The sequence below is a fragment of the Typopeltis vanoorti genome, chromosome 9 (assembly GCF_054136105.1).
Source record: "Typopeltis vanoorti isolate ZY-2024b chromosome 9, IOZ_Tvanoo_1.0, whole genome shotgun sequence".
In the NCBI taxonomy this organism is placed as follows: Eukaryota; Metazoa; Arthropoda; class Arachnida; order Uropygi; family Thelyphonidae; genus Typopeltis; species Typopeltis vanoorti.
This window is the reverse complement of record NC_143557.1, coordinates 83,338,350-83,351,728: the sequence shown is the minus strand read 5'-3', so window position 1 is coordinate 83,351,728 and position 13,379 is coordinate 83,338,350. Positions and strand designations below refer to the sequence as shown.

The following is a 13,379-nucleotide window of genomic DNA, read 5'->3' as shown; positions in this document are numbered from 1 at the left end:
TTTGGCATCAAGGCCTGCTATACAAACAAACTGTGATCTTTTGGTCTACCTACCACCCTCTGTAATTGGGCTGCCAGTTTCCTTCTTGGTCGTTCAATGCATGTTATGGTTGATGGCTACCTCTTTTCAAGCTTCACTACCAATGCAAGAGTATCTCAAGGTTCTGTCCTATCACTACTCTTTTTCTCCTGTACTTAAACAACTTACTCTCAATCACTACTCATTTGTCAAGCCATGCAGTACACAGATATTCCTAGCATCGAGATCATCTGCAATTAGTGCCTTAAACATTGATATATGACATGTACTATTGACCAGATTGTTCTCACTTCATTGGTGTGAGAACATTCTGGTCACTTTTGGTGCCACCAAAATATAGTCTTGCTTCTTCTCTTGCAAAATCTCAGCTTACATTCCCTTACCCTCAGTAATACACAAATCACCAGGCAAGATCAGATCTTTCTGCTTGGACTAACATTTACTTCCAGTCTCTCCTGGTACAAACACATCACATCAATACCTTTCTCAGCATCAAAAAAATAAATAAAAAATAAAAAAATTAGGCATTCTCTTTCATTCAAGGTGCTATATTACATCCAACCAATTCTTAACTATATACAAATCCCAAATACACTCATGCTTAGAATACTGCTCACATGTTTAGGGTAGAGTACCTAAAACTTCTCTAAAAATTCTTGATGTTGTCCAGAGGAAAGCAATTCAGCTCATAGATGATCCATCTCTTACAGATTCATTTCAACCTCTATCCTGCAGAGGCTCTGTGTCTATTCTACAGGTACTTCAATGGTTATTGCTCCGCTGAACTGGCAACCATCATTCCTCCACTTTCTGTTGCAGCTGTCAATACAACAACAGACCTGCTCAGTAACTCTTTACTGTGCAACTGCAAATGCACTTAACCTGTCTTTCTTCTTCCTCTTTTATTCCATCTACCTCCATCCTCTAGAACAGCCTTAATAATCAAACCATTGTATTTTCAAACTACAACCTGCAACTCATAAAAAAAAAAAAAAAAAAATTGTCAGTAAACTTATATCTGTCCTTTGACCTCTCATGAATGGATTTTATATATATATATATATATATATAAAAACCCAGATCTCTCCAGACTGTCTTGCTTGGCCAGCATAACAAATGCTGCAAGAATAATGAATTCTATAAACTCTTGGTTATTTTATCAATGGATGCGGCAGATTTAAAGGTTATAAAAACTTTGAGATATTGTAAAGTAAGATGAAATCCACTTTGTCATACTTGTCAGCACTAATGTGATTTTGTCAGTTACATTGCAAATGTAGAGTACAGTTATTGCACTTTTGAATTCTTGCTTATTGGTAAGAACTTTGGGAGGAGTATCTAAAATTTGTTAATCATCTTTAGTCCATACTCTTTGGGAAAGGATATGTTTGAGGTAATGAAGTTCTTTGTTCTGTATTGGAGATATCATACTCTGTCTCTTATTGTTTTTATCATGCCTGTTTTTTCATAAAGGATGGTGGTATGAATAAGCATGGAGGAATCAACTATTAGTGCATAACTTTCTGTTGAGAAATTCAGCCTTTTTTCTTCAGATACTTCCAGGAAAATGTCAAAGAAAGGTAATGTTATGTAATTTTCAAGTTTAAGTATGAATTTGATGTTAAGATTTAAGCTATTAAAGTTATTTTTGAAATTCTCTAATTCTTCAGTTTATCTTGACCAAATGATAAATATATAATTGAAGTACCAAAGCAGGTTTTTGGTAGACAACCTACCAAAATAATTATCTCAACTTGTAACACATGTAGGAAAAACGGCCATATATAAAGAACAGTTTACACTTTATTGAACTGGTTAAAGATTTAACAATAGAACCATCAGCTCCTAGGAAGTTTAGATGTTGTCAGTCTTTACGTTAATGTTCCTAGAGACTAAAGATCTTAAAGACATTTTCCTCTGGAAAAGTAATTGATACAGTTACTGTTCAGACATTACATGGATATCACATACTTTTGGTTCCAGAATAAATATTAGAAAATGATACAGGCCTTACTATGGGTTCACCAGTCCTAGCAAATCTATTTGTGGAAATCTTCGAGAAGAAAGCAGTTGAAGGATATCAGATAAAGCGAAGCCTGGCTTCAGTTTTAAAAAATGCAAGTCTATAGAATTTACTGCTCTTGTGGCATTTGTTATGCCAGCCAGACAAAACATTCCAGAATAGAATTATTCCCTTTCATTCAACCACTAGGTACTAATGGCAAAAAACAGAAATACCTCATATTGATCACAATTGCTTTGTAAGAAATTCAAGGAAGCCTCAAAAATGCTCCACACCCGAGCACAGTGTGACAAAAACTAAAACTTGATACTGCACCAAGTTTATCCTTCATTTCTTAAAATTTTGACATCTCAGGTCTTGGTTAGAATTTGTTCTTTCCTTTATAAACATGTTTAATTCAGTTTAATTGATTTTCATTCTGTTATACTCTTGAAGATAGCAATAAAATGTAATTGATACAAATAGTTTTGATATAAGCAACACTACTGATTAAAAGCTCTTGTTCTCTGAGAAACTGAATTGCATGTTTGATTAATTATATAAAATTTGAGTAGTTATTAATTTCTTTTATGTATAGTATATGTTGATTTTCCCAGTTGGATTATTTTGTTAGATAAAGGTATTCAGAATAAATGAATAGAATGTATGCGGGTTGTGTTAATCATTTAAATTTTAATTGGACTCATTTATTATAGCTTAGGTGTAGAACCTGTTGATCATGACGTTTTAAAGCAGCCTCCAAGGAATGTCAAACAGCCAATGATTACACGTGATCTCATTATTAATGTTATTTTATCAGCGATGATAATCATCAGTGGCACAATGTGGATCTTCAGAAAGGAGGTATGTTTTGAATATTCTGCAAAATTAGAATGGAAAAGTCATTATTTTCAGATTTTTATGTGTTGTAGCTTAGTGCTGCTCAAGCTTTTCCATATAGACCATGCCCAGATCATTAATTCATACCTGAAAATTTGAAATGGAAATAACATATTTTTGCTATTTATAAATCAGTTTTAGAGTACTGTTTGCTTACTTCAAAAAGTTCGAAATTAATAATTTATCCCCATATGTGGTTCTTTGTTAAGCAAAGCAGCATATTAACTTTTCTCAGTATTTCATTTAAAAAAAAACACAAAATAAATCCTCTTTGCTGTGTTATTCCTGAAAGGGATTAGTCAGCATGCTGTAGGCCGAACTTTCTGAAATTAGCTAACAGTCAGTCCTCCACGTTCATCATTCCCAGAAAAATAACTGTGGTCTCTCTCTCTTTCCATTGTGCATAGATATAGATTTTATATGCGGCTACAGCAGACAACTACCGCCATGTTGCATTCTTAATCCTCACCCCTTAAGGAGGGATATATAGTGACAGTACTACATTGTCTCCTATATTGTCATTTTCTACGATGTGATTTTCTAAGGCATTACAAATTGCATTATTTCATCTAAATCTTGTCTTTCTCTGGATGTTTCTTGCCTACTGACATCAAACATCAGTTTATCAAACTTTTCCTCTCCAGTTCTGTTTAAGTGACCATATGATCTTATATTAGCTTGACATATTCTTCAATGCTAATGATGTTCACTTTCCTATAAAAGCTTTCTTTTTGCAGTGGAACACAATTTCATTCTTGATGTTTTATTTTAAGCAATGAAAGAAATTCTTGGGAATTATTTTTTTTTTTTACCAAAACTAGCCTGATTAATCCCCCAACTGGCCATGATGGCTATAGACGTCCAGCTAAATCTGGATACGATTCTGTAACACCTATTGAATAACATGGATAAGAAGTGCAATTTGGTCTCGCTATTTCATCCACCTCTGCTGGTAGGGAGGTTAAAAGTAATCTGATTGGGTAATAAAGAATTATTTTTTTATGAAAGCAAAAACTACAAATCAACTATTGTATGGTGTACAGCAAATAGCTCTAACTAAAAGAACCAAATATATATATATATATATGTGCTAAAAATGAACAATTCTGTAAATATACTCTGTAATTTTCTTTTGATTTAATAAAAGACAACAAAATTTACTCAGGCTTGCCAGAATATTAACCACTGACTTGAGAACATGTTCAGTTTAACGATTTAATTCACAATACAAGAATAATAAGAAAATAGATAATATTTATTTACTTATTTGCTGATATTTTGCTGGTGTTATAATCAAAACTCAGTCAACTAGGCTGACATAGTTGGGTTGCGTAATTTGATTATTAGAGAAGAAACCAATGCTGTACATATATATGCTGTTTGGTTCAGCTTTGTCTGTTTTGTAGGAGAAAGAAAAGAAACTACCACTGCATAGGTTTTATTATTATTTAGGCCTCCAAGGAGTCAAAAGACTCATCGTGGGAGGTCCTTCCTAGGAAACACAAGTCTATCAAGATTCATCGTGGGAGGTCCCTCCCAGGAAACAAAGTCTATCATACCACTCCTCAAACTCATTGACTGTTCTCGCTCTCACTACTCTATCGGGCAATGCATTCCATGGTTCAGCCACCCTCCATGTGAAGAAACCACTCCTCACCCTTCTTGCTCGCAGTTTCCTTTCCTTACTTCCAGGGATGACCCCTTGTCATCACTCCTTCCCGCTATTCAACCAAGCAAAAGAACTCCCCAGTGTCAACCCTGTTTGTCATTGGGCAGTGTCAAAGAGTTTGTTGCTGTCATAAGATAATAAATAGCAAAAAGTGAATAATGGTAAATAATAAATAAATGGCAATAGTATCCAGTGCTTTGTTTGGCAGTTGAGCCTTTCACATACAGGGCAGTTATGCATCCCAACAGAACTTCTGCAGTATGGTTAATTGGGAATATATACAGGATATACTCACTTACCAACTCCTGTTATTACATTAGTATTACCTTACATAGTCTAGGACTTATTGTAGCAAGTCCAGTCTGTATAATACCAGCTATTTGTGTCAGTCATTTATTTATGCTTAATAAAGTAATATTAACAACTTCACGAGGATGACCTATCAAGCTTACTTGCTGCCCATTATACATCCCCATCCATGATCTCTACTTTTCTGCCCTCTTTACAGTATATTAAACTCTCCTACATCCATCTCTATGATTACAGTGGAAGGTAACTAACATTGACACCTCTTGATTTTTTATAAAAGCAAACTATGGTGATATAATGTATTCAATAATATATTCATTTGATCTGAATGATGTATGCAGCTGTAAACAAGTGAAGGAGAAATGAAAATAATGCTTTGAGAGTGAAGGGCAAGTTGAAAAGATTAAAAAAGAAAAAAAAAATTGTGAAATTATATTTGTTTAGTATACAAAATGCTTTTAGTATTGTCTTTTACAGTTGGCACACTCTCAGTGGACATACAAGTTACATCATACTAGCTACTTCCAAACAATTTTTCGGATAACATGAAAATAAAACATCAGCAAATTTTATTTTCAAACCTACAAACAAAATAGTATTATATTTAACATGAAACTTAAATAAAGTAGAAAATATTTCACATTGGTCTTTGTACTTTGAAGTTATTGCAGTGTTGTTTAATTGGAGCATTTCTAATACAAGGATTGAAATTAAAAGTAAATTATGCATAAATAAAAGTGGAGAGTTGCAGTTATGAATTATGCAGTTGATGTTGTCAACATGCACCTCTGGTGTCTAAACACAGAACTAAACAACTCTGAAAATTTGTAATTCAGTTAATAAGGTACTTGGTTAATTGATATTAACCAAGTTCACTCACATTCCTCTCTCTCTCTCTCCAAAACTGAATTACCTTTTCTTCACATTCCAATCAGGAGCACAGTTTCTTTTCTGCATTGCCATACACATATCATGCATTTCAAATTTTTTAGATATTTCAGCAGCTGTAGGCATTAAAGAATATTAATGTAAGCATTTTAACATTAATCATTTAAGCTTTATTTCATATCAAAAACATAACTACCAGTTACTTAACAATATTAACTATCCAGGAAGATTATACAAACACATTATAATATTCTCTGTTATTATGAACTATGAATATTTATGGAATAATGAACCAAAACATTATGACCATCTACCTAGTAGTGTGTTAGACTTCCGTTTCACCAAAATAACTGCTTGCTTTCATCTTGACATTCTGAGATATTTTGGACCAACTAGACAGAATAACATCCTGGAGGTCAGTGACCAAGCGAGATCATGTGGATGCTGCATTCCACATGATCCCACTGATGCTTGATGGGATTCAAATCAGAAGAATTAGGCAGTCTGGGAAGCATATGCTTGAATATATCCTTCACACATTGTCACCATGTAGGGACCTGGTCCAAAACAACCTTCAGGTAAGAATTAGGAGTCGAGGTCTGTTTGGTAGGGATGAGAGGGCCACGTTGGTTGTTGGTTTTGGATTTATGGCCAAAGCAACTCATGCTCTGAGCTAGTGTGTTGTTGCCCGTGTTCATGTAGCCAAGTTCTTTTTCAGAATGAAAAATCTGAGTTTCAGGAGAGAAAAATCCTGCCACCTCGATAATATGACCAGCTAACCCGCAGAAAACCTAGTGATGATATTTTAAAGAGCAGTTAAAGGATCTACAAAATTGGACCACATTTCTTATATGGTCTTCTTACATGTCTTCATTTCTTATAAGACATCAGAAGAGAAGAAGATATTTACAACGCAAATTAAAAGATCAAGGAATATGTAGAGAGAAATGGAAAGAATATCTATTTAAGATGGAAAGATATTGGCTGCCAAAAGAAGTGGATAACTATAGACCCACAAGAAGCAAAGATGGTGGGGAGAGAAGACTGGATGCGTGAGATGGAAAGACCATTGAAGCCAGAACAGGCAGATGCCTTATCCTTGATAAGGAGAAGAAGAATTGTTATTTAGTATTCAGAATTAGTTTATAATATGTTATTAATCACAAGATTTTAGCTGATACTTGCTCAGTAATTGCAGGATTTTTTTTCCCTCTGTTCATTACATCTAAAAATGCACATGATTTCGGTTTCATGAGGCTTTCCAAAAGTGGGATTCACAAGATCACTGTGACACTATTTATTACTACTGAAATATGTGTGCATATATACATGCACCTTAACATTATTTGTGTATATAATCCCTATCCCTCTGTCAAGTCATACTTTAAGCACTGATTTCCTCCTGTGAAACTAGTGCACTTTGTTAGGTAATATTAAAATCCTTTGGAAAATTAAAAAAAAAAAAAAATTGATGAAGGATTTTAATAATGCATCATTTTCTGATATTTGAAATTTCAGAAAATTTCTGAAAAAGGGAAAGTTGGTCCTTGTTGGGGATCTAAATAGCATAGTAGGAAATGATTGTCAGACATACAAAAATATTTTAGGAAAAGTTGGAGAAAAGAGCAAAGCTTTGGATTTCTGCTCAGGACATGGACTGGTATTACTAACACCAAGTTCCAACATAAATATGTGCACCAATTCACATGGAGAGAACAGGCAAGGAATAATCAAAGTCTCATTGACTATGTTATTGTTGATAGTGATGTTTTCCCACTGGTGCAGGACACCAGAGTGTACAGAGGATTTGAAATTGGAAGTGATCACCATTTAGTTTTGACAGGATAAAATTGAATTTCTTATTGCAAAGAAGAACATGTAAGAAAGTTTTGAAGAGAATAAAAGTTGAGTAGCTCTCAAATGTGAACTGTAGACTAAAATACACAAAGATTATTGAAGGAAAAATGAAAGAGTTTGAGAGCAGGAACCAAACTTTGGAGATTCAGTGGCAAAGAAAACACTGATTGATTCAGCCAGAGAGGCATGTGATGAGGTTGTGTGCAAGGATAGAAAAATTAGAACTCCATGGTGGACACAGAAAGTTAAAGAGGCAGTGAAGGAAAAGAACAAAGCATATCAAAAGTTCCTGGTAAATAAGTCAGCTTGTGCTCTTAGAGAATACAGAGACAAATGTAAGAAAGCTAAACACTGTGTAAAACTGGCTAAACAAAAGTCATGGGAGGACTTTGGCAAGAACATAGAAAATAAATATCAAGACGTGGCAACATAATTTGGAAGTTGTTGAAGACACTCAGAAATGGAGGAAAGAGTGCTGTAAAAGGAATTAGCAATGATAAAGGTGACGTGAAAACAGGAGAAAAAGATATCCTTGAAGTATGGACTAATTACTTTGAAAAACTGCTAAATGAAACAAGCAGTGATGACAGCACAGTGGTAAACAACACTGACCAGGCATGCAGTCAGGAATACATATCCATACTTGAAGTAGAAAAAGCCATCAAAAGCCTGAAATGTGCAACAGGAGTAGATGATATTCGACCAGAAATACTCAAGTATGGAGGTATAAAAGTCGTACAGTGGCTGCACTGCATAGTTCAGAAGGCCTGGACAGAGGGGTGAATTCCAGATGATTGGAGTAGAGCTCTCATAGTACCCATATATAAAAAATGGAAATAAAACTGAATGTGAGAATTACAGAGGTATTTCCCTACTGAGTGTTTCTGGCAAGATTTATGCCAGTATACTTGAAAAACGGTTGAAAAGAATTGTGTAAGAGAAGCTTGGTGAAGAAGAAGCTGGATTCAGGCCAAACAGAGGCTGTCAGGATCAGATTTTCACTTCTCAACAGATAGTTGAGAAATCATGGGAATATAACAAAGAACTGTATTTAAGTTTTGTCGATATGGAAAAGGCATATGACAAGGCACCAAGAGAGAAGCTATTCAATATGCTATAGTTATATATAGTGTCAATGGGGCATTATATCAAGCCAATTCTTAGTCTTTATTTGAGTTGTAAATCACCAGTTAGGAATGAAGGAAGTACAGGAAGATGGTTTAATGTTAAATCTGGTGTGAGACAAGGATGTACTTTATCCACTCTTTTATTCATTATAATAAATTAAATGAGATAATTATCTATATGGATCATATTATGAAGGAAAGTGGTATTAAACCTGATATCAAAATTGGAGATGATAATGTCAGCTCTTTGCTTTATGCAGACAATGTTATACTTCTAAATAAATCTGCTACGAGTCTGCAAGATTCCCTGACTAAATTGAATAACTGTTGTAATAGATATGGTATGAAGGTCAGCAGTAAAAAGACAAAGACAATGAAAATAGGCAGAATCGTTGAAAATGTCAACTGCATTGTGAACGGAGAACTTGTGGAAAAAGTAAACCATTTCAGCTACTTAGGCACGATTTTTAGTGAAGATGGTAAACTAAATATGGAAATAGACAACAGAATCAACAAAACTGGTATGGTAGGAAGTCAATTGAATAAATTCATATGGAATAAGAGAGAAATTAGTCTGAACACTAAATTAGCTGTATACAAGATTGTGTTCAAACCAGTTTTAACTTATAGATCTGAGAGCTGGTTTAGAAGTAAAAGACTTGACCAAAGACTAGAGACTGCAGATATGAGAGTCTTGAGAAAGATTAGGTGGCATGAACAAATGGCATCAATGACAATATGATATTAAAAACGAGGATATTAGGAAAGAACTTGATATTGTCAGCATCCAGGAATGCATTAGCAGAGCTAATCTGAGGTGGTATGGTCACTTAAACAGAATGGGAGAGGGAAGATTAGCAAAACAAGTTTTTCCAAGTTGGCAGGAAAAAGACCTAGATATAGGTGGATTGATACAGTAAAAAGTGCCTTAGAATACAGAAATATAAGACCTGATAATATTGGAGTCTTGACATTTAATAGACTGATTTGGAGGAAAATTGCAGATAAGAAGTTAGTAATGATGTAAATGTTTCATGTACTATCATATCCTGTACACCCCTTGAGGATATATATCAGGAATTTGATGATGATGATGATCATTTTCTGAAAGTATAGAGACCACTTAAATTGTTAATTTAATTGAATCATTAATTTCATATTTTGTATTATGAGCTGCATCAGCAGGAAACATGCTGTCTCATTTGTGCTGCTGCATTCATGATCATTTTAAAGATTTCCAAAACTAAGCATGTCTTGTTTATAGGGTATATTTTCATAGTGCTATTAAATCTTTATTGTTCTAATGAATTGTGGTTGGGAAGAAAGAAGCTTTTTAATATTACTAATTGTAAATTTTAAGAAATCATTATGAAATAATGATATTTAAAAAAATAAAAATAAAAGAAGATAGGCGAAGAATAAGAAAATGCTATTGAAAATAGGATGGCAAAAGTAGAAAGTAAGAAAGAAAGTAAAATAACGAAAAAGAAAATATTTTATACGTGTAAAATAATCTCATTGATTCCACATGTTTTTTACTTTTCTTTTTGATTGTTGCTAATCATGATGTACAAGGTACTGTACAAAATTGTATATAATTTTAACTGATTAGCTGAAATATTGGTTATTTTCCAGATAAATATAGAGTTTTGATTTACTGACGTATAATACAGTCATACCCCGAGTTACGCGGTTTCTTATATGTACGTATTCCCGTCCCGCTTCACGCCTCACCACTAGTCGTATCTTTCAGGTGCCAGCCGTATTCACCAGTGTTGCACATGCTGTGAACAAGCACTGACATGTGTTGCGTGGTCTCCATTCATACACGATTTTTATAGTTTACAAACCTTGTGATTGTTTAATGTTATGTTCTTGATAAAAATTTTATCACATAAAAAATAATAATGTCATCCAAAAGAAGCAAGTCCGATTCGTCTACTGCTAGCAAGAAAAGAAAAACATTGACTTTGGAAACAAAACTCAACATTATTAAGAATTTTGAAGGTGGAATGAAAATTTGTGAGCTAGCAAAGAAGTTCGATCTGCACGAATCCACAGTAAGAACAATCATAAAAGAAAGGTTTATAGATTTTGGAGGACATAGATTCTAATGAGGAACGAATTGTAGCCACAAGGCAAGGAATAAAAAAAATTATTAGCTTGCTATGAAGAAATTTTGCATGACAAGAAAAAGACATTATGCCGTCAGACGAATCTATTAGATTTTATGAAACCATCGACATCGAAATAACTTTCTTTTTTTTATGTACGAAAAACTACAATTACGATTATATTTCTTAAAAAAATGTAGGTGTTTTTGTAAACCTTTGGTCCCAATTGTATGTTTGTATATATAAATTACATGAAAATTATACTCCGAGTTACGCGAATTCGGGGTTTTACTGTATTTTATATAAAAATATGAAGTAATATTCCATATAATTTAAGACTTGGATAGAATATGGTGCATGTAAATTTACCATATTCTTGCTTGGCTTGAGTGGATAGTGTGCCTAACCAATAGGCTGTAGGTTCAAATCCCACCGTGGGGAGAATGTATGTGAATTTCATCACTAGTGTGAGATTACTACCTTTCTTGCAATAAAGATAGAAAACTCTTGTAGAAAATATTGATATTTAATCGTAAATTTTTTTTGATTATGTTTTACAATCATCTTCAGTACTTGAATGGAACAGTAGATTATATAAATAAGAGAAAGATTCTAAAAAACACTACAATAGTATCTACAGTAGGTAACAAAAATGGTCGAAGCTTTCCTAACTTGTTGCACAAGTTTCCTTATAAATACATTCCATAATCAACCTACTCTTATGAAGGATACTTATCTTATTCCAGAGATAACACCAACCTATTGGAGGCCTAAAGTGCTTGAAAAAATTTCAGGTTTAGTTTCTAGAGCAGGGTTTCCAGATTATCTAACTTTATCCAACATAAGGATAAATATTTATACACCAGATGTACTATAAGTACTATGTACTTATAGTACATCTATATATATAAGTATAATGTACTATAAGTTTACAAAGCTTAATGTAATCTAATGTAAGAATGTAATCTACATTCCTTTATTCTACAGTGATCTCTTATTGTAAATCGTGAATGTCCTGACCCTAAGTGTGGTGCTGTTCTAAACAAAATTCACTGTAGCAAACTATTCCTGTACCAAAGATCAAATAGAACACTTTCTGCCCACTTCTAGCTTCTAATATGCACAGTAGTGATTTTAACTGACAGTGAAAACCATCTCCCAGATAAATATATTGATTTCAACCTCAGCCTGTAGATTGAATAACAAAGATGCTATCAACTTAGCCAACCAGACTGGTGAATTCTATTTTAACAGCAAACTATACATCTATATTGGTTATTTAAATAGTGAAATACATTATTAGTGTATCTAAGTCAGACTAGGGGTTTTAAAACTGTGCTAATTGTCCAAAATCGTCAATGTAGAAGGTTGCTGGAGATGGGGGGGGGGGGGCCTAAGGCATCTCATCATTCTGCAGATAAAAGACATCTTGCTAAATGGAAAATGTGTGAGAGAGAGAGAGAGAGATCTGTGATATGTAGTGGAGATTTAGTTTCAAGTAGAGAGAGAGAACATTAGATGAACAGGTGTTTAGAGAAGAGATTATTAATTGCCATTTATTATGAGATTGTCTCTATAAAGATTTTATATACTGCAAGTGTTATTATTACACAAGGGTTCAATTCCGATTGGTGCAACGACTTTTAACTGTTTTTTTTTAGAATCTGGAAAATCACTGACTCATGACCAAATACAAAAAATATACACATTTAATAAAACTGAAACAATATTACCTTGATGGACCCGTGTTTCACTCAGGATTTCTCCATGAGTGCAGGTCACAAAGATGCCTCCAACGATCTCGATCTTGAGCCTCTCTCTTCCATGTTATACCCATAGATTTGACTAGTGGATCTTCCCATCTTGTAGGTGGTCTTCCTGGTTTTCTCTTTATTCTTGGTTGCCAGTTGAGTATTCTATATGTCCATCTGTTATCCCTGAGTCTGGCTATGTGATCTGCCCATCTCATCTTGCTTTCATATACTGCAGTTACCACATCTTTTATGCCTGATCGCTTTCTTAGCTCCGTGTTTCTAATATGTTCCATTCTGCTGATTTTACAAATCTGCGTTCTATTGCACGCTGAGTTATTCTGAGAGTCTCTTCTTCTTTTCTTGTCGTGTTCCATGTTTCTGATCCATATATGAGTGATGGTAGAATATCACTATTAAATAGTTTTGCTTTCGGAGAGATGTCAAGATTTGGATCAGTAAGTGTTTCTTTTAGTCTGTTGAATGATAGCCATGCAGCTTTCTTTCTTTTTGCTAGTTCTTCAGATAAATCGTTATTCATTTTTATTGTTTGTCCTAAGTACTTGTATCAATCAACTTGTTCTATAAGGATGCTATCAATACATAGGTGACTGTCACTTGTGTAGATGTTTTTGATCCATTTTGTTTTTTCTAGATTCATTTCTAAGCCTATCTTACTTGTTTGTGTATACTTTTTCACCCATTTCTTCTAGGTCTTTTGGG

General features: G+C 33.9%; 1 protein-coding gene across 3 annotated transcripts in view; it reads left to right on the top strand.

The window, feature by feature from the left end:
- SPoCk (secretory pathway calcium atpase) overlaps window positions 1-13,379 on the top strand; it is a 518,064-nt gene that overhangs the window by 441,388 nt on the left and 63,297 nt on the right. For all 3 annotated transcript variants that reach the window (XM_090398525.1, XM_090398527.1, XM_090398526.1), the window contains exon 21: window positions 2,758-2,905. In XM_090398525.1, coding sequence (XP_090254651.1) covers window positions 2,758-2,905 — 148 coding nt within the window. The remainder of the gene's footprint in view (window positions 1-2,757; window positions 2,906-13,379) is intronic.